This window comes from Pleurodeles waltl, chromosome 1_2 (genome assembly GCF_031143425.1).
Source record: "Pleurodeles waltl isolate 20211129_DDA chromosome 1_2, aPleWal1.hap1.20221129, whole genome shotgun sequence".
In the NCBI taxonomy this organism is placed as follows: Eukaryota; Metazoa; Chordata; class Amphibia; order Caudata; family Salamandridae; genus Pleurodeles; species Pleurodeles waltl.
The window spans coordinates 415,677,817-415,699,755 of NC_090437.1; the positions used below are offsets into that span (position 1 = coordinate 415,677,817).

General features: G+C 41.8%; 1 protein-coding gene and 1 long non-coding RNA gene across 2 annotated transcripts in view; one reads left to right on the forward strand and one right to left on the reverse strand.

The window, feature by feature from the left end:
• The window catches only part of LOC138300739 (uncharacterized), a 332,717-nt gene that overhangs the window by 138,815 nt on the left and 171,963 nt on the right, over positions 1–21,939 (forward strand). The window lies entirely within an intron of this gene.
• LOC138300725 (protein NipSnap homolog 3A-like) overlaps positions 1–21,939 on the reverse strand; it is a 111,866-nt gene that overhangs the window by 41,016 nt on the left and 48,911 nt on the right. Inside the window, exon 3 of the mRNA XM_069240435.1 lies at positions 13,663–13,821. Coding sequence (XP_069096536.1) covers positions 13,663–13,821 — 159 coding nt within the window. The remainder of the gene's footprint in view (positions 1–13,662; positions 13,822–21,939) is intronic.

Genomic DNA, 21,939 nt, shown 5'->3' on the forward strand with positions numbered 1-21,939 from the left:
CCTTTTTCGTCCCAGTAGAGACTTTGATTGTCTTCTTGAGCACCTTTCTTGGTGGTTCATCCGACCCTCTGCTTCTCTCACCTGTTCTTTTTTGAGGGCGAGAAGTCTGTGGTGATGCATCGCTGTCATCTGAGGAAGGATGCTCTAAGGCTTTCTGTTTTTGTAGCCATAAGAGAAGTCTACCCTCCTGGTCTTTGAGGGTTTTTTGACTAAAGGTGCGACAGATTTTGCAGTCTCTCACCTTGTGGTCTGGATGAAGGCAATAAATACACTTCTTGTGGGGGTCATCAACATGCAGTCTCTTCTTCCCACAGGTGTCACAGTCTCTGAACAGACCCTTTTTTGCCTTTTCAGACATAGTAGAGCTGTAGCAAGTTTCCTGAGAGAAAAAACTAATCTTCAGTCAGAAAATAGGAAAAAACTGAGCAGAGCTCAGGGAGACTCCCTTCACACGACGTGCGGTAGAAAATCTGAGGGAATTCAGCCTCTGTTGGGAGTGTCTGGGAGGGGCTGAATCCTGATTGGTTGAGACTGAAGTTTGGGTCTTTTCACAAAACAAAGTGGATAGACTGTAAAATACCTTATGAGGCCTACTGGGGCCTACTGGTTTTACTTTTACTGACTTACTGCTTTATGTATTTAAACTTACCGTGGGACTCCCACCTCGACGACGGGGATGATTCAAGCATGTGAATCTATGAAAGATCCAATACTGGAGAACTAGTCATTCAGCCTGGGGGACTGATAGGTATACTTAAATATAGGGAAACATTACTTAATTCCCACAACGTCGTACCATCTAGCACCGGGGTTTTATTTTAAGTCACTGCCACCATTACTGTCTATCAGAAGATGTTGCAATACAAGTGGTCGGCCATGTGTGGAGCTGGAAATACTCTTGAGTGGAGTAATTTACTCCTGTTTCTGTCCTTTTGAGGCTGCAATAACTCAAAAAGTGCAGTTTTCGAACAGCAATAGGCTTACTCTTTTGAGTGGGTGCATTACCCTTCCTAAACACCTTTTTAGCCCTAGAGCTAAACCCTTTCTTATGTTTTCATAAACCACTCCATTTGAGTAGTGGTATGCCCCTTTTCCCTGCAATTCGCCCGGTCCCTCCTACATTTACTGTTAAGTAACAAACTAACATGATCTCCCCATAGAAAAGATAGGAGAGGTGGAGGTGAGAATTTACACATATAGGTTTGTAAATACCATTTTGTAGTATTCTTAGTAGTACTATTGAAGTACTACTAAACGTTCTTCAAAATTCAGTTTAATAGTCCCTAGAGGGCCTCAAGTCTGCCAGTGAAATTAGATGCCCAGAAAGTGAGAAAGGTCTGAGCCTGCCCTAAAAGTGAAAGAAACCCTAAGGTGAAAATAAATAAGCAGCGAGGAGCACTCATAGGCCCTTTTAGGCGAAGCACAACCACCAATATAACTACATTCAACCATTGGAAATTACACGGAGTTATTATATGTCTAAGTATAGAAAAAAGACGAGACAAAGAGGGGGTTTGTTTGGGTGGGGGGTTTCAATTACAACAAAACAAAAATAGCAGAGACATTCCACATGTACTTGGATGACTTATACAAAACTATAGACCCACCTGATAGATTGATCCAGCAACAACAAACTCCGCAATCCAATTGTACACAAAAGAATGGCTGAAACTATCTGCATTAACAACAGGGCTGCCGGCAGACAAGATTTGCAAGAAAATAAAGGGGTAGCAATACGTAAGTCAGCTATAAACTTGCCATGCAAACAGACGTTATTCTGATGGCAATCTTCAACCTGCTATATCTATTCCTACACTGCTGAAAGAACTAAAATAATATGGGCACACTTTCAGCTTTAAGGTAAACATGATTAAATACCATGGAAGCAGAAGTATACCAGTTCACAATCTACATAATACTTTAAAACCACAGAAGAGAGAACTCATGGATGTATTTGTCTTATATTGTCTCCCTGATCAAAAAGCTCTAATGGGCTTTTAGCTTTTGAGCAGGCTGTTTTTAATGAGTTGAGGGCACTCAGTGAAGGAAACATGATGTTTCATAACATGACAAAATAGGAAAAAGAAGCCTCTGAGGAACTAAAGTCAAATACAAACTATCATAAAACCCACCAATAAGGGTGGGGGGGATAGTTCCACAGTAATTAATGGAACATAGAAACGATGCATACACCTCTTACTGGATGAGGAAAATGGCAGTGTTCATGAAAGGGATCCAACTTTACAATTGAGCTTTGTAATTAACTGCCTATTAGAGGAGGCAGACGTAGTAAGGTGGATATAGACGAAACCCTCAATCCAGTATCACCTTTCAAAAATACACAAGAACAGATTCCCACTACCTGGGCCCCCATAGTTTCAGGTATCTGCTCCCTTCTGGAACCTCAAACTTGCCTTTGCGATTTCTTTCTGAAACCGTTGGTACAAAAGACCCCCCACCTATCTTAAGGGCCCCAAAAATCTTTTGAGTCAATTTAGATAGAATTCAAACCTGAAGAAAATGTGTTAATTGGTCAGGACATAGAAAGTCTCTACACTAGTTTACCAAAGGAAGACACTACAAGTAATATAAGAAACTCTCGAGAGAATTGAGAACATATGATGTGTTCTGGAGTGTGCAAGATTTTTCCTCACAAGAAACATTTGAATTTAAAGGCACATTTTATTTGGAAATACATAGGCCGTCTGTGGGGAGTATCTTTGCCGCAAGTGTAGCAGGGCTGTGTGTCTTAGATTTTGGAAGAATGTTTTTTAGAATCCATCTAATACAGATGATGTCCTAGTGGTATGGGCAGAGGACATGGATTCAACGTTCACATTTTTTCATGGTTAAACAGTTGTGATCCAAATTTGAAATTCATGTTCAATGTAAATAATATATCACTGACATTTTTGGATGGCACTATATTTGCAGAAGACAGGTTTCTGCATGAAAATACCTATCTTAAACCAACTGTTATTGAAATTTGACAGCTTTCACCCTTAGACTAATACAAAAGACCATTGTATGGCCATTTTTTAAGGCTAATGAGAAACTTCAGTAACATCACCGATTTACACCCATTTGAGCAACATGAAACTCTAAAATCTTAAAACGCAAAGCAACAGAAAAGGAAGCATCTAGTGTCCTTGTAACCAATCGTATTGTGAGAGAAGCATCACTGAACTCCAGGCCGCTCTGTCCCACGTGGAAATACAGGTCACCCAGTGTCAAGTGACAGGATGTAAGAGGCCCCTCAACATGGATTTAAACTGCCTCAGCCTATCTATATTAATAAATAAATTATAGAGTCAGTTGTCTTGGACCCCGGCCGCCATAGTCAGCACCGGACGGCATGATAACGATTTGGCAAGTCTTGAGAGACGAGCGGCTGTGAGTGAGGCACACATAGCGCAATGGTCACAGCAAGGCTGAGGAGCTGTATTAAAAAAGTCATAGCTCATGTCTGTATTTATAAACAAATAAATATTTTACTTAGCTCAGTGAAGTCATACTAATCATTGTCAATAAAGCATTGGAGTGTGAGCGCTGGCCCGGCTGCCCTGGCATGCGCTGTGGTGCCCGATATATAAATACTGTAAATCTTCACTTCAAGTTGCAAACTAAATCGGAAAAGCAAACATAATATAGTTCTTAAATATCGAATCCCTGTGAGTTTTCTAGATTCCATTGAGAGGAGAATGGAGTAATAACTCTGGGTGACATTGGAGATTGTGAGCACAATCTTATTCATGTCCATAAGAAACCATATTTTATGTAGCAAATTCCGAAATGTTGAAAACGTTTTTTTGACTCCAGTGCGTCAACAGGGTATTTTTAGCAGTTACTAGAGCTACCGATGTTTGCCTATTCCTGTGAGATTTATGGGGGAATGTTAGTGTTCAATGGCATCTGTTGCTGCAGATACACATGTTGTGCACAGTCCGCCATCTGGTGTTGGGTCGGAGTGTTACAATTTGTTTTTCTTCGAAGAAGTCTTTCGAGTCACGAGAGCGAGGGACTCCTCCTCTTTGCTTCCATTGCGCATGGGCGTCGGCTCCATCTTAGATTGTTTTTTTCCCCGCCCTCGGGTTCGGACGTGTTCCTTTTCGCTCCGTGTTTCGGGACGGAAAGATAGTCAAAACTTCGGAAAACTACGTCGGTATTGTTTCGCTCGGGATAGATAGAATCGACACCGAATCGGTAAGAGCTTCGGTAGCCCTTCGGGGTAATTTCGATCCCCCGTCGGGGCCTGGTCGGCCCGACCGCGTGTAACATCGACACTGATGGAACGGACCCCGTTCCGATTCTGTCCTAAATGCCACAATAAATACCCATACACAGACCAACATTTGGTCTGTAACTTGTGCCTGTCACCTGAGCACAAGGAGGAAACTTGTGAGGCCTGTCGTGCGTTCCGGTCCCGAAAGACGCTCCGTGACCGGCGAGCCAGAAGATTACAGATGGCGTCCACGCCGACAGGACACCGAGAGTTCGAGGAACAAGGAGAAGAAGAGGAAGCCTTCTCCATACATGAATCGGACTCGGAGGAATTCGACGTCGAGGAAACTGTGAGTAAGACGTCGAAAATCACACAGCACAAGAAAACAGAAAAGGCCCAGGGGACGCCACTGCCAACAGGCCATGGCTCAACCCATAAAGGTGACCATCCATCGGCACTGAAGAAGGCCGAACTGGTGCCAAGATCGTCCGACTCGGGTCGAGACACAGGCACGCAACATTCTCGGGACCGAGAAAGCGTTGCCGAAAAAGTTCGCCGCCGAGACAGCGGAACCGAAGCTGCTCGACGCAGAGACAGCGGAACCGAGGAAGATCGACACCGAGAAGGCTCGACTCCGAAAAAGAAAACATTTGCCTCGGAGCCGAAAACAAAAAAAGACACTGTTTCGGTGCCAAAACAACCAGCAACCGAACCCTCTGCCAGCTCATATTCAGAGGAACAATCACTGTCCTCTCAAATGCGCAAACACAGGTTTGAAGAGGAGTTACAAACCACTGATGTAGACCATACACAAAAAAGGATCTTCATTCAGAGTGAAACAGGGAAGATCAGCACTCTTCCACCAATCAGGAGAAAAAGAAGACTTGAGTTCCAAACGGAACAACTAACACCACAAGCAAAGGTGGCAAAGAAGGCAACTCCGCCACCCTCTCCTCCACCTGTAACTCATATCTCACCGGCACAGACTCCGTCACATTCACCGGCTCACACCACCATGAGCCAAGATGACCAAGATGCTTGGGACCTATACGACGCCCCAGTATCAGACAATAGCCCGGAATCATACCCTACCAAGCCCTCACCACCCGAAGACAGCACAGCGTATGCACAGGTGGTGGCTAGGGCAGCAGAATTCCATAACGTGTCGTTACACACGGAACCTATCGAGGATGACTTCCTTTTCAACACCCTCTCCTCCACCCATAGCACCTACCAAAGCCTGCCTATGCTCCCAGGAATGCTAAGGCACGCAAAGCAAATCTTCAAGGACCCTGTCAAGAGTAGAGCGATAACTCCAAGGGTGGAGAAGAAATATAAAGCACCGCCCACGGACCCTGCTTTTATTACCTCACAATTGCCACCAGACTCAGTTGTGGTAGGGGCAGCTCGCAAAAGAGCCAATTCACACACATCGGGCGATGCACCACCCCCGGATAAAGAAAGCCGAAAGTTCGATGCAGCGGGGAAAAGGGTCGCTGTACAAGCTGCAAGCCAGTGGCGCATCGCAAATTCTCAGGCGCTCCTAGCGCGTTATGACAGAGCCCATTGGGACGAGATGCAGCACCTCATCGAGCATCTACCCAAAGAATTTCAAAAACGGGCAAAACAAGTGGTTGAGGAGGGACAAAACATCTCCAATAACCAAATACGCTCCTCTATGGATGCAGCGGACACAGCTGCAAGAACAATAAACACTGCAGTAACCATCAGAAGGCATGCATGGTTACGCACATCTGGCTTTAAACCAGAAATACAGCAAGCAGTACTCTATATGCCGTTCAATGAACAGCAATTGTTCGGACCAGAGGTGGACACGGCAATTGAGAAGCTGAAAAAGGACACTGACACAGCAAAGGCCATGGGCGCGCTCTATTCCCCGCAGGGCAGAGGCACTTTCGGCACCTTCCGTAAAACAACCTTCAGAGGGGGGTTTCGGGGTCAGGCCACACAAGCCAGCACCTCACAATCAACACCGTCTACCTATCAGGGACAGTACCAAAGGGGAGGCTTTCGGGGCCAGTACAGAGGAGGACAATTCCCTAGAAACCGGGGAAAATTTCAAAGCCCAAAAACCCCAACAACCAAACAGTGACTCACAAGTCACTCAACCCCTCCACATAACACCAGTGGGGGGAAGACTAAGTCAGTTTTATCAATCGTGGGAGGATATAACAACGGACACTTGGGTCTTAGCAATTATCCAACATGGTTATTGCATAGAATTTCTACAAATCCCCCCAAATGTCCCACCAAAAACAAAAAAAATGTCAAAACAGCATTTAGACCTTCTAGAAATAGAAGTTCAAGCATTACTGCAAAAAGAAGCAATAGAACTGGTACCATGTACACAAATAAACACAGGAGTCTACTCACTGTACTTTCTAATACCAAAAAAGGACAAAACACTGAGACCAATCCTGGATCTCAGAATACTATACACCTACATCAAATCAGACCACTTCCACATGGTCACGCTACAAGAAGTGTTACCACTGCTAAAGCAACAAGATTACATGACAACCTTAGATCTCAAAGACGCGTATTTCCACATACCGATACATCCTTCTCACAGGAAATACCTAAGGTTCGTATTCAAGGGAATACATTACCAATTCAAAGTCTTACCGTTCGGTATAACAACCGCACCAAGAGTATTTACCAAATGCCTAGCAGTAGTAGCCGCACACATCAGAAGGCAGCACATACACGTATTCCCGTATCTAGACGATTGGCTAATCAAGACCAACTCTCTAACAAAGTGTTCACAGCACACAGAGTATGTCATACAAACCCTCTACAAACTCGGGTTCTCCCTCAACTACACAAAATCACACATTCTGCCGTGCAAAATACAGCAATACTTAGGAGCAGTATTCAACACAACAAAAGGATTAGCCACTCCAAGTCCACAAAGGGTCCAAAATTTTCACAAAGTTATACAAGCCATGTATCCAACACAAAAAATACAGGCAAAAGTGGTCCTAAAACTCCTAGGCATGATGTCCTCATGCATAGTCATTGTCCCAAACGCAAGACTGCAAATGAGGCCCTTACAACAGTGCCTAGCATCACAATGGTCACATGCACTGGGTCACCTTCTAGATCTGGTGTTGATAGACCGCCAAACATACATCTCGCTTCTATGGTGGAACAGTACAAATTTAAACAAAGGGCGGCCTTTCCAAGACCCAGTGCCACAATACGTAATAACAGATGCTTCCATGACAAGGTGGGGAGCACACCTCAATCACCACAGCATCCAAGGACAATGGGACGTACATCAAACAAAACTGCATATAAATCACCTCGAATTACTAGCAGTATTCCTAGCGCTGAAAGCATTTCAACCCATCATAACCCACAAATACATTCTTGTCAAAACAGACAACATGACAACAATGTATTATCTAAACAAACAAGGGGGAACACACTCGACACAGCTGTGTCTCCTAGCACAAAAGATATGGCAATGGGTAATTCACAACCACATTCGCCTAATAGCACAGTTTATTCCAGGGATCCAGAATCAACTAGCAGACAATCTCTCTCGAGATTACCAACAGGTCCACGAATGGGAGATTCACCCCCAAATCCTAAACACTTACTTCAAACTTTGGGGTACACCGCAAATAGACCTATTTGCAACAAAGGAGAACGCAAAATGCCAAAACTTCGCATCCAGGTACCCACACAGGCAGTCTCAAGGCAATGCCCTATGGATGAACTGGTCAGGGATATTTGCATACGCTTTTCCCCCTCTCCCTCTCCTTCCATATCTAGTAAACAAATTGAGTCAAAACAAACTCAAACTCATATTAATAGCACCAACATGGGCAAGACAACCCTGGTACACAACACTACTAGACCTGTCAGTAGTACCCCACGTCAAATTACCCAGCAGGCCAGATCTGTTAACACAACACAAACAACAGATCAGGCATCCAAACCCAGCATCGCTCAATCTAGCAATCTGGCTCCTGAAATCCTAGAATTCGGACATTTAAACCTCACCCAAGAATGTATGGAAGTCATAAAACAAGCTAGAAGACCTTCCACTAGACACTGCTATGCAAGCAAATGGAAAAGGTTTGTTTGCTACTGCCATAATAATCAAATTCAACCATTACACGCATCCCCAAAGGATGTAGTGGGATATTTACTACACTTACAAAAGTCAAATCTGGCCTTCTCTTCCATAAAAATACACCTCGCAGCAATATCTGCATACCTGCAGATTACCCATTCAACGTCACTATTTAGGATACCCGTCATTAAAGCGTTTATGGAAGGCCTAAGAAGAATAATACCACCAAGAACACCACCTGTTCCTTCATGGAACCTTAACATCGTCTTGACAAGACTCATAGGACCACCTTTTGAACCCATGCATTCTTGCGAAATACAATTCTTAACCTGGAAGGTTGCATTTCTCATTGCCATCACATCTCTAAGAAGAGTGAGTGAAATTCAGGCGTTTACAATACAAGAACCTTTTATCCAAATACACAAAAATAAGGTAGTACTAAGAACCAATCCTAAATTCCTACCAAAGGTTATTTCACCATTCCACTTAAATCAAACGGTAGAGCTACCAGTGTTCTTCCCACAGCCAGACTCAGTAGCTGAAAGGGCACTACATACATTAGACGTCAGAAGAGCTCTAATGTACTACATTGACAGAACAAAGGAAGTTAGAAAAACAAAACAACTGTTTATTGCATTTCAAAAACCTCATACAGGAAACCCAATATCAAAACGGGGTATAGCCAGATGGATAGTTAAGTGCATCCAAACCTGCTACCTTAAAGCAAAGAGACAACTGCCCATTACACCAAGGGCACACTCAACCAGAAAGAAAGGCGCTACCATGGCCTTCCTAGGAAATATTCCAATGCACGAAATATGTAAGGCAGCCACATGGTCTACGCCTCACACATTTACTAAGCACTACTGTGTAGACGTGCTATCCGCACAACAAGCCACAGTAGGTCAAGCCGTACTGAGAACTTTGTTTCAGACTACTGCACTCCTACAGGCTGAGCCACCGCTTTTGGGGAGATAACTGCTTACTAGTCTATGCACAACATGTGTATCTGCAGCAACAGATGCCATCGAACTGAAAATGTCACTTACCCAGGGTACATCTGTTCGTGGCATTAGTCGCTGCAGATTCACATGTGCCCACCCGCCTCCCCGGGAGCCTGTAGCCGTTGGAAGTTATCTTCAACATTTGTATATATATTACTTAAACATTAATTGGTACATACTTATTCATTCCATTGCATGGGCACTATTACTAACACACACAACTCCTACCTCACCCTCTGCGGGGAAAACAATCTAAGATGGAGCCGACGCCCATGCGCAATGGAAGCAAAGAGGAGGAGTCCCTCGGTCTCGTGACTCGAAAGACTTCTTCGAAGAAAAACAACTTGTAACACTCCGACCCAACACCAGATGGCGGACTGTGCACAACATGTGAATCTGCAGCGACTAATGCCACGAACAGCTGTACACTGGGTAAGTGACATTTTCATTATTTGGCAGACCTGACAAGAGTGTATACTGGTAATTTGGGGATCGCCATTTGGAATATGTTGCCTATGGCATCTAGAACCTCTCTGCAGTAATTCGGAATTTGCGCACCCCGCAAAAGCAAGTGACCCAATGTTCATTCTGAGTTGCACCCTCTCCTGTAACTAGGCGATTTCCTGCATTCCACTCATGAAGCTTTACCAAGGTGTGGTACCATAGGCAGGTCATTTTATACTGCTGTTTTTTTGGGCGTTGTTATTCAAGATGTATTGTGTGCCCAGATGTGAACGTCTATGCATTCCTCATTTGTTAGTTTGCACCTAATCTCTCTCATTGCTGCTGTGCGGGCACTACTCTCGGGTGGCACTTTATGTGAGTAACTTGTACATTTTGGTTACTAGTCATAGGTCACCATCCTTTCCTTGAATTTAGTTCAAATGCAAGATGGCGCCTGCCTGATCTTCAGTTGCATTACCCAGCGTCTTATTTGCATTATTGATGAGGTTTCCTAACTTTTTTGTAAAACAAACCTCACCTACTAGTTGTGCCAGTGGCATGCTTCATCATTGGGTTTCCACCCAGCATACCTCGTGTATCTGGGTGTGCTTCAGTGCTTGAATTATAGCAGAGCTAGATGCTATTGTGGGATCTTATTTTTTAAAATTACCTCCGAGTACCCCTTCTTTATTTGAAATTTATTATGGGGAACCTTTGGTAGGTTAAAAACAGAAAAACGTGATGTGCCTGCAGTTATGAGCTCCCCCATCAACGGGGTCTACATGTTTCACCTGTATCACAATGCCACTTCAGGTCAGATGGGTTTCTTCAGGACCACAGTTTTATGAAGATCCCCATCAAATAATTATGTCTACAAAGAACACAAATTCTGCACCCATGACATATATCATTCCTCACTACACCATGCTGATTTTATAGGCCTTATTGTTCTTTTTCTCTTATGACAAGCTATTTTTAGTTAGAGACTATGAAAAGATAAAAAGAGAGAGACATCATTATTTTGATTAGAGTATCCATAAAATGCTATGTGCCAGTCCCTCGTGATCAGCAATGTACACCATTCTGTAAGTCAACAATGCATTATCTGTATACATTAGTATTTGAGTGACAACTTGTGGACTTGTGGTCTGCGATGCACCCCACCCTGTAAGCAAACACAGCATTATTCTCATGCAATGTTTTTTTTTGGGTGAGGACAAAGAGGGAGCTACTTGCATATCCATCGTGATTAGGTGCGAACAAAACATACATAAGTGATACACATCTAAATATTCCGATCATATTTTTTAAGATCTACTTTTCAAACCATACATCATTCTTGATGTTATATCTCCCTGTATAGTCAAGCAGACCCTATTGCCCCCCTCTGAAAAGGAAAAATGGGGTATGAGAGAAATTAGTTTTAATGCCTTAAATTATTGGTATATCAAAGGCCCCATATCCCCTGACAACTTTCTTCATCAAGCTGTCACACGCGCAGAGAACCTAAAACATTGTCTTTTAAGCTCTGCATATTGTTGTGTGCCCACGGAAAAGTCTAGATATAGGTCTGCCTGGTCATGTGATGTGGCGTGTGACACACTGTCATCGTGTGAGCATTCAGAACAAAGATCAGGATCTTAAGGATTTCAGTACCCTTATGCTTAAAAATAAAAAAAAGGGTGGAATGTTCCTGCTCCTCTAAAAACAATCTGGATACCCTTTTCGTTTATGTGCCATTTACATTATGTAAATGTCTATTATTCAAAACAATGCTTCCAACAGTATAGGATATTCCTATTACTATACACTCAAGGGGTTTGGAGTTTTTTTTTATAATTTTTTTTTTCACTATGGTGATCTTTTTGGAGGTGTGACATAAAAGAGAAGATCAGGCTTGTGAAAATCAGGTTAAATAATGAGGTCCCCTTTAAATCCAAACCCACGTCATAGAGGAGAGTACATATATGCTTGATACATATATTACAAAATATATAGTTAAGGTTGTATTATTGATCAATGATGACCCAAAAATAAATTATTTTTTATCACCTCCACATGTATTAATAATATCTTTTTAGGTCTCGGCTCTACATGGCGTGTGTGTGCTGTCTTGAACCGGGACATATTGTATCTACATCGTGGGCTTCAGCCTGCCCATAGGCTTGCCATTAGCTGGCCCCCATCGTTGCTCTCCTATTGTTTGTCAACATTTGTCCATGGCATGCTTTGGTCATGCCTTTTCCTGTCTTCACCACTACAAGGGAGCAGGGACCAAGTACATTATCCCTCCGCTGTCCCTCATGTTTTGCCCAATTTAGTAACTTGTTTTCTTCATTTCCAAGCCCTGCTCAGGAGCGCTGGTGTTTTCATTTGCTCTGAGCACCATTTTTTTTCTTTTACCCTGTGCCCATGCTGTTCTTCGTTTCCGAACCCTCCTCAGGAGCGCTGGTGTCTTCATGCACTCCGAGCACCGAGAGTTGGGTTTTTTGTTTCGTTTACTCCATGTCCATGCTGCTGTCTGGCTTCTTTTGCCCTGCCTGCAGCTGTGTCTGACAGCATGTAGGCACTACATTCCTAATATTCAGGTGTTCTAATTGTTTTCCCCATTAGACCCCCACAGGTCAATGGACGGCTGCCTCATTCTCCGATGACCACAGATTAGATGTCCTGCGAGGGAAGGTTGCACGTGGGATAACGCTGCCCCACTCCCCTGCCGCAGGAGTAGATTGCACAGGGCCATCTTAGAACGGAGTAACTACCATTTAACTGGTCAGTGAGCAAGTAAAGAATGCAATTAAATCACTTTCAATGGCTGTAAAGTTCTTTTCTTCTCTACAGCAAACATAATTGACTCAAAACCGAACGAGTGCCTGATTTTCAGACATTAAATAGTAAGCATAATGCAAGTATTAAATGTAACCAGTGTTTTACATTTTAAGACTTTCAATGTTTACTGTTTTTCTCCGCATTGTACCACTATCCATACATACCACACACCTATGAATGCCTGCGAAACATACTACTTGGGAAATCCTTCTCCAAGTTCTCTCCACGCTCATTAGTAATCTCAGGTTCTCTCAGGCCTCTTTCTAACGGCTGTTGGGCTTCTTTTCTCATTGTTGCCCGGAGTGATGCACACTGCTGTGTGCAGGAGACAGCTGCTTACAGAGAGGTAGACTACTGAAGCTTACTGTGCATTACAAGAACCCTTTCCTGCCCACCTGTAAATGTCGTCCTTATGGATTCGATTCTGAATCTTTAAATCACAATTTACATTTTTATACAAGAAGGGTAGGTGGAGGTTGGCAAGGTTTTATTTCAAACATTTTGAAGGTGAAGGGTACCTGACACTACTACCATAAATACTGGTTTAAGTTTTATGTTTAAAATGGTGGGCTCAAAACCCCCAACAGTCTATGTATGGTACCACACGGTGGTAATACATACGTGTTAGACTCAAAAGCACAAAATACAAAATATGTCCTGCATTGATTGCGAGTTCCTAAAGAAAATATAAAATTCTGCCATTTGCAACACATGAGCGACAATAATATTGTTGTGATTTTACTGGGTGAGCAGCTCATGCAGCCAAAAGTAAAAAAAAAAAAAACTATAAAATGATAATAGATTAACATCATGCGCCAATTCTCTTTTACTCTAAACTTCCCCACCCTTCAAATTAAAAAGTTTAAAGTGTTAATCATATGGCATATTTTGATTGCAAAAGCCAAAAATTGTTATTCGTATTAAAATCAAACTAGTTGATGCTCTTAATGTTTGCTCCACCTTCAGATGTTTCTCCGTTTGTTTGTGTTTGTAATATTTCTCATTCTGCTGACAAGACCATTAGCCTACAGTCACTGTCATTCTACTGTAATACTCACCCTCCTTCTCTGGCTTCTCTAATTTACACCATGGCACTAGGTATGCAATTTCATTTTCCTGCTTCTCCAATAAGGGTAGCATATTGGAAACATATTTTTCCTGCCACTGTTCATCCTGGGCCAGTGCAGTCCGGACTGCTGTTCGGTGAGCAAAACTGTCTATGACAAATTGGATAAATAAGAAAAAGAGAAGATGTTGAATTAGCTAACTTTTATTTTGCAACCAGATCACTGTTCAATAATTTTCTTAATTCAATTTAAAACATGTAAACCATAAAAGACAATAAAAACAAAACAATGCTGATAAGATCCGAAAGTCATAAAAATAATAACAGACCTCATTCAGACTCTCCAAGGCTACAGATAGAAACAAGAAGAGTGCATAAACACTATAAAGCAACAAACCAACTTAAAATCATTGAATTCCTCATTTAAAAAACACTAATTAAAAAACAGTCAACATGATAAAAGGTTCTGATATCGGTCAACATCTGAAGATGCAACAGAGCAGGCCGAGCGTGTCTAAAGCTACGCTCGGCGAGGACTGGCTTTAAAACTCTTTTACACATATAAGAGTAGAAAGGGCATACAACGACAAAGTGAATTCTGTCTTGGATAGAGTGACCATCACATTGACAAGGAATATCAGCTTCCTCCTCTGCCCAACCCTTTGAGACACACAGCAAGTGATGTATTCAACGGAACCTCAAACAGGTCAGCAAAAAAATTATGGGTATTTCACAACCCGTGGTTTAAGGAAGGTTCCAAAGAAAGGGCCAATACATATGATCACCCAGAAGGCAAAGACAGAGCTTTAGATTCCCCATCAGAGAGCTCTAGATTCCCTATCATCAGATTTTAGTGACACAAAAGCTATGGCTATGGAGTCCAGGGTGTGAAACATACCTGGACATCCTAATTTGTGTGAACAATCCGTGACATAATTAAGCCACGGAAATTTGTTGGCATAATGAAGGTTAAGACAGCCTTTGATGATTACTCTGTTCAGCGCAAGTTCTTTCTTAAGCCAGACAGACAACCATAAGGTCAGAGGATGGAGCTGAACTAAATCAGAAACATAGCCAACAGCTAGTTCTTCGTGAATATTAACAGTAGACACACTACATGGTAATGAAACAGATGCTTAAGGAATCTGTTCTATGTTGATTGAAGTTGCAGCAAGTTGGAATACCCCCAGGTCTTAGCATCGTGCAGTGCTATAGTTAGGCATTTAGCTTGATAGATTTTCAGCATTACTGTGACATAACCATGCCCTAATTTAGATGCAAAATCAAAAACCAATATAATCCTTCTAGAAAAGGCATGACTTCTGGCGCCGATCAAAGGAGACCAGTGAATAGAAGAATCGAAGAGGATCACAACATAGTAAGGCAAACACAATTCCATAAGCTTGTTACCTTTAACATAATGAGATCTGCTCTTGGTATTTTTTGATGCAATTATCATAACATATGGCTTGGCCAAATTGGTGTTAAGATCAAGATTATGAATAAAGTCAACAAAACTATTCAGGAAACGCTGTAAACCTAAATCAGTTCTGGATATCAGAATCACGTGGTCAGCATAAAGTAAAACCAGCACAAGCTGGCCGTCTACCAGGGGTAAATCATGCCTCTCCACACACAAAACCTTTAGCAGGCTGTTGATATATAGTTGGAACAAAAACAGAGCTAGTAGTTCTAACCATGTCGGACATTCCTGTTCAACTAAAATTTAGACATGTACTCTTCTGTAGGCCTGTTACGGACAGCAGCTGTTAGGTCAGAGTGTAAATCATGTAAAAAAGCAATAATAGTTTTATCAAAGCCCATGCCCAGCATGATGCTCCAAAGCTTAGACCTATTGATCTTATCAAAGGCTGAAGTTAAATTCATAAACCCTTTAAGTGGAATGAGCCAGCCATAACCTTGGTATATTTAGCTATCAACAAATAGAGGTTAAAACCTTTGTCCACCATCCCCTTCCTGGGCTGAAAATTGTATTGCACATCACACAAACCGGTTGTTTGTTGGCTTGCGCGGTTAATGTGCTTAAAAGAATTCTCGCCATCACCTTGACTATAAAATCAATCAAGGAGATGGGGGGAATAGCAATATGGGTCGCCTTTTTTTACCTTTTTGAAGACTGGAACGATTACAGAATTACCTCATGAAGGCAGAATTTGTTGTCTGATAGCTGGGTAAATATAAAGAGTTAAAAATGGTACCCAGAAGTCGACATTGGATTTTAAAATGTCGAGGGGTACTGCATCAGGACTGGGGGCTTCTTTCTATCTTTGGAGGATCCATTAGATCTTTTCATGTTTCTTGTTTTAACGTAAGTTTCCTTTTCTTGATAGCTAACTTGTAATCGCAACAGGAGATGACTCTGTTTGTCCCATAGGCTTTTTTCTTCGGGGCTTCCAAACGTGTTTGTGGGAAATGGCGCTGGAATGGTCAAACCATCTGCAAATAACCGGGAAACTAGTTCTAATAGTAGTGAAGCTAGACCTAACCTTGGTGCAGATGATGGAAAAAGAGATTAAAATATTCTCATCAGAGGCAATTTCGTCCAGACAAGAAAAACAACTTCTCTAGCTCTCCCTGAACAATTTGAGGTAAAATCAGCAGGAAATACCCTTATCCCAACTAATTCTACGACCTTGATCTCTAATAGATACCAGTCAGTGCAAAGCATGATTAAAGGGCGTAGGAATAATTGCCCAGGAAAAGGTGGCGCATAAAGGATTATGGTCACTTCTAGAATCCCAAAAACACCTTGACGTTCAATAAGGAGGGTTCGAGTTAAAAAGAGACAAAGATGAAGTCAATAACTGAAAAACAGCCACTTTCAGAAAGGTCAGGCACAGTCAAGATAAGCTTGGACTTGCAGCTTTAACAAGGACCAAGTTCAGAATCGCTCAATATGGGATTTAATAATTCACCATATGTGGAATGTTTAAAGTAATGAGCAACTGGTGGAAAGGAGTGACCAATTGCAAGTTTCGTTAACACAGCAAGAATCACACTGAGTGAGTGTTAAAGTCACTTAATAGCACTATTGTGGCATTTCTCTTTTTAGAGAAAACATTTTTATCCAACAATCCTCTCAACTGAGAGGCACCAACATCACAGAACATGGGTTGGCATTATAAAAATTAACTAATAAAACATTACAAAAATTCCGAAAAGAAAGACAAACGGCATGTAAGTTTGGAGAACCTGTGTCCACTTGCTTCGACCACAGTTTCACTGTAAGGAGATAAATAGTAAAAGGCCCCCCTAAGCTCTTCCAGAGCTAGAACCTGAAGTGGGAACACAGAACCCCTTACAAACCTCCAAGAACAAACTATTAGATGTCTACCATGTTTCTTGCAAGCAAATCACATTGAATATTCTCAAAAAAGAGATCCACCCACTGAAATCCACGTTTTTATTCACTCCTGCCAGGTTCCAACATAAAACATCAAGATTGACCTCAGCAAGTGATTTCCAGGGGCCCCTGATGACAACTACCCTATCATTAGTGTAAGGACAACCAGACAATCAATCGGTATCATAGTATCAAGACCAAATCTGTTGCTGGTAGGGATGCCTGAGAACAAAACGGTCTGGCAGTTGCTTCAGTATGGTTTGAAAATGGCAGTGGAGGAGATGGTGGGGGGTGGGAAATATGGTCGGAGGCCTATAATAGTAACCCCAGGAAAGCTGCTGTACATCAGTGATGTTGACAGAACGGCGTTTTGCCGTGGAGCGCCTCGATTATACAAAATTATAAGGTATGATTTTGGCAAATTGTATATATAATTTTTGTAATGAATGTGCAGCTTTGGATATGAGGATATGTTTACATGACCGGTTTACAATACTGATAGTGGCATAATGTAGCAAAATAACATTGGAACATTTAAACGGGGTCTATATTGGCCGTTATGAGGAGCATCAATGCGAGAAAAAAGTATAAGATTAATTTCGGAGATACACTGCGGTTTATGCTCTGTTTAAATCTTTCAATTGTTTGTATTTCAACATCACTTCAAAATGGCCACCATTATCATACGGCTGGAAGTGAACTTTCTAACGGACCAACTGATAAGTTGTGATCTCCCAAACGAACGTTAGGATCAATATGATATTTCCCTTTTACTTATATTCATCACCAATTTCAAAAAATAAAATATAAAAGATAAACTGGTCAGTTAGTCTGATTGTAGATAAATACCACTCCAAAATGGTCGCCATTGATATACGGCCAGGAGTGTTAATGTTATAATGTAGCAAAACAACATTGGAACATCTAAACGAGGTTTATATTGGCCGTCATGAGGAGCATTAATGCGATACAAATACAAAATGAATTTTGGAGATACACTGCGGTTAACACAACTTCAAAATGGCCACCATTGTTATATGGCCGGAAGTGAATTTTATAAGGGACCAACGGATGAGTATGTGATCTCTTAAACGTACATTAGGATCAGAATGATATTTTCTTTTCACTACCAATTTCTAAAATAACATATAAAAGATATTCTGTTCAGTTAGTCTGATTGCAGAAAAATATCACTCTAAAATGGCCGCCGACGATATACAGCCAGGAGTGAATCTTATAATGAATCCATTTATGAGCATTCGCTCTCAAACACATAAGTGAAGTTTTTAGATGGACTGATAATTTTTAAGATGTATATAATTTTTCATACATTAATATAAAGAATATCACTAGGATTAACATCATGCATCTATTTAGTTTTATTTTTTGCAATTAATCTGAAAAAGAATATGTTAGACTGTTTGCCAACAAATACCATTATAAAATGGAAGCCATGGATCTATGACCAGGAGTGAACTTTCGACGAATCCTCCAGATAAAAATAGCCATATATAAATATATGAATGTAGATAAAGACATGGCATTTCAAAATAATTGCAATATATACATCGAATTCCTATCTATGGTTTTCTGAGGCCTATGGGGTTGGCCCTCTGGACCTGAGCACCCACAGGGTCTTCTTCATTTGTGACTACTGACGAAGGTGCGGCAACAATCACCCCAACCCTAATGCTGTATTGAATGGTTATGAATTGAAATGTGTATGCCATATTGGTTGCAAAGTTCTTGAATGCTCATCAGAGTGCCAGTGTTGTATAATTCCCCATTTTGAGTGATAGAGCTAACGCACCATCAATTTAAGGTCTTAGGGAATAATCATCCATGTGTTGGGGGAGATAAGGGAGTTGTAATGCTGAGGCTAAGCAATATGTCACACTTCAAAGCAGTATCAGTGATTGCCATCAGCTTTGGTCCCCCAGTTGTACGGCAGGAGGTTGAGAAAAGCGATATCTGTAGTGAACCTGCGTCTAGCTCCAATTGGGACATTGTTGTGTCCTCAAGGGAGCTCGTCACCTGGTAGGCCACTGTAGCTAAACGGCTATATAATATTTCTCAAAATTGGGGACCCCAGGCCCTCCTCTCCCTACGAGTAACTAAAGTGTCGGTGAAAGCTACTTGTCTCCCCCCAGATCCCCACAGCAGTTCTCCGAGGAGCACATGCAGCGCCCCAATTTTTTTTTATCTTGGTAATACCATGGAGATACTGACAAAATAATACAGCAGGCAGGGCAGCACAACCATTTTGGCTATCGCCGCTCTGCCTGTCAATAATCGGGGCAGTGTCCAGAAATTAACTTGTGATTTTAGGGAGCATGCAGCTGCTCCCAGATTACCATGGATATTGTCCGCATCAGTGTCGTGTAGCAGTACTCCAAGGTACTTGAAGCAGTCCTCCACCCAGAACAAAGCACATAATCAATCGGGCAGTGCTGTAGGGATGGCACTCTTACATATCAGAAAAACCCACAATTTGTTCTAGTTGATCTTAAGCCTGGAGACTGAGTCAAAAAGGTGCATTAATTCCTCTAACCCAGCCAGGTCTGTCGTGAGATCCTGAGCATAGGCTAGCAGGTCATCCGCATAGAGCTATTCCACATGTGTGGTCCTGGCCACAGGGATGCCCAGGCCCACCCCCACTCGGCAGAGGGACTCCAACGGTAGTTCAATTGCGAGCACGAAGATAAGACAGAGAGGCTTCTCCCGAGTGCCTCAGTCTATCGTGAAAGAATGTGAGATACAGCGGCCTGTCTTCACTCTAGCAATAGGTGTGGAGTATAGGACCTTCAATCGGGTAGCAATGCATCCGCTGAATCCGAGCTTATTAAGTATCGAGTGCAGGTATGTTCAATCAAGGGAATCAAATGACTTTTCTAATTCAAAGGCAGAGCAAGCTGAATAGGCTAAATCTGTACTTTATTAAAGTTACACCTGGTGCCTTCAAAGCAAAACAGTGCACAATAAAATATCATAAGCAAAAAAGCACACTCTCAAACCTTATAAGCAAAACAGCGCACCATCAGAATACTGTCTGAATATTTGGATAAAAATAAAAATGTTAATGAGGCACACTTTGGCTTCAGGTCAAATCATAGTACTGAGACTGCCTTGGTCGCAGTCTCGGAAGAGATTAGACTTATTACGGACAAAGGTGGGAAGTCTGCGGTAGTCTTTATGGATTCATCTGCAGCCGTTGACAAAGTCAGACATTTAGTTCTTCTGGAGCGGTTGGCACAAATTGGGATCACTAGGTCAGCCTTTTACCTTCTCTCCTTATTAATATTTTTAACAGACAGAGAGCAATGTTCAATTCCAAATCTTTCATCCTGCCTTTTGGGGTACCTCAGGGGTTCTCTCTTAGCCCTGTGCTTTTTATTATCTATGTGACCCCTCTATCCAAGGTGATTCATTCATTTGGATTTACATCAGATGCATATGCGGTCAACATTCAGATCATTGTGTAAATCTCAAGTAATGTGGAAGAGATCGTTGAACCGTTCAATAAATGTAAGAATGCCATAGTCAACTGGATGCATGGTAATTGTTTAAAACTGAATACTCAAAAAACTGAGGTCCTTCTGTTTAAAAAGTGCTGCCTTTTATTCCAGTTTAGCTACGAAAATCAGTTTTAATTTCCTTAGTGCTATCTAAACTTGTAATACTCTTTTTTTGGGGCATTAAACAGAGTTTGTTAAATAAGCTACAGATGCTGCAGAATGCAGCCTGGAGTCTGCTTACAAAAATGCCCAAATTCAAGTCAGTATTGAGTTCTCTTGTGGAACTCCACTGGCTCCCAGTCAGGAAAACGATTGCCTTCAAGGCTTTATCCTTGGCATATAAAGCTTTGCATGGAACTGGACCAGATGATCTTAAGAACAACTTCAGATGGTAGCCCCTAAAAGACTGCTTCGAGTTGTTGCTTCCAGTCTAGTGATTGTTCCAAGAATCAAGAAGGCCTCATGGGGTGGCTGTAGTTTTGTCTACTCTACACAAACTTTGGGACAGATTGTCTCTGAATATTAAAAGCCAGGCAAACTTTCTTGGTTTTCACAAACAACTAAAAATGTGTCTGTTTTCTCTTTCCTTTCAGTTTTTTGTCCCCCTTTCTGGAAGGTATTGTCTAGAAACAAAATAAGCTCAGGTCAGGCCAGGACACCTTAAGGTATTGACAGGCTTTAGAAAACTTAAAATCAAATCAACAGATCACTGCTGACATGATGTTGAAGTCAGGGGTGTGTCTTAGTGAGATTCAGGGGGCGGGCGGTGAATCTCAAATTTCTCAAATAAAAAGAAGGGGTGGGCCATAGAGTGGAAGGGTGAGGTGGCCAGGGGTTGGAATAGATTGTTCCCATGAGGAACAGGATGAGTACTGCTTTGCATTAGGCAGGTTTCTGTCTATATTGCACAGTGGGTAAAAACAATGGGTTGGAATGCTACTGTGAGCGATTGCAAGCATTCATACCATCACCTTTGGGTGTTTGATTGCCAGTAGTATGCCTAGAAGCAGGAGATTGGTTCAGCTTTATAAGCCTGCTACTGCCAAAGTTTGTGAAGTAGTACATTTGGATCCATTAATGGAGTAGGTCTACGGGTGCAGATTTACTACTTTTAGTAAATTGCTCACTTTATATATTTAAGTTCCCAATCCCCAAAAATGAAGAAGTTAAAACCTCTTAGTGAAATTAAAACAATGAGGAGAAAAACGGACACAGACATAGCAGACCCAATTCACAGCCAAGAATGCATTTTTAAGAATGCTACACCTCTGGGTGACGTACAGGAAATGGTTTAATGTTGTGGCATTATTAGCTTTCCCATTTTGCTTCGACATTCAGTTATTCTAGTTTTCAGTTGATCTAGTGTTGGAAATACATAAGCAGGCTTTAA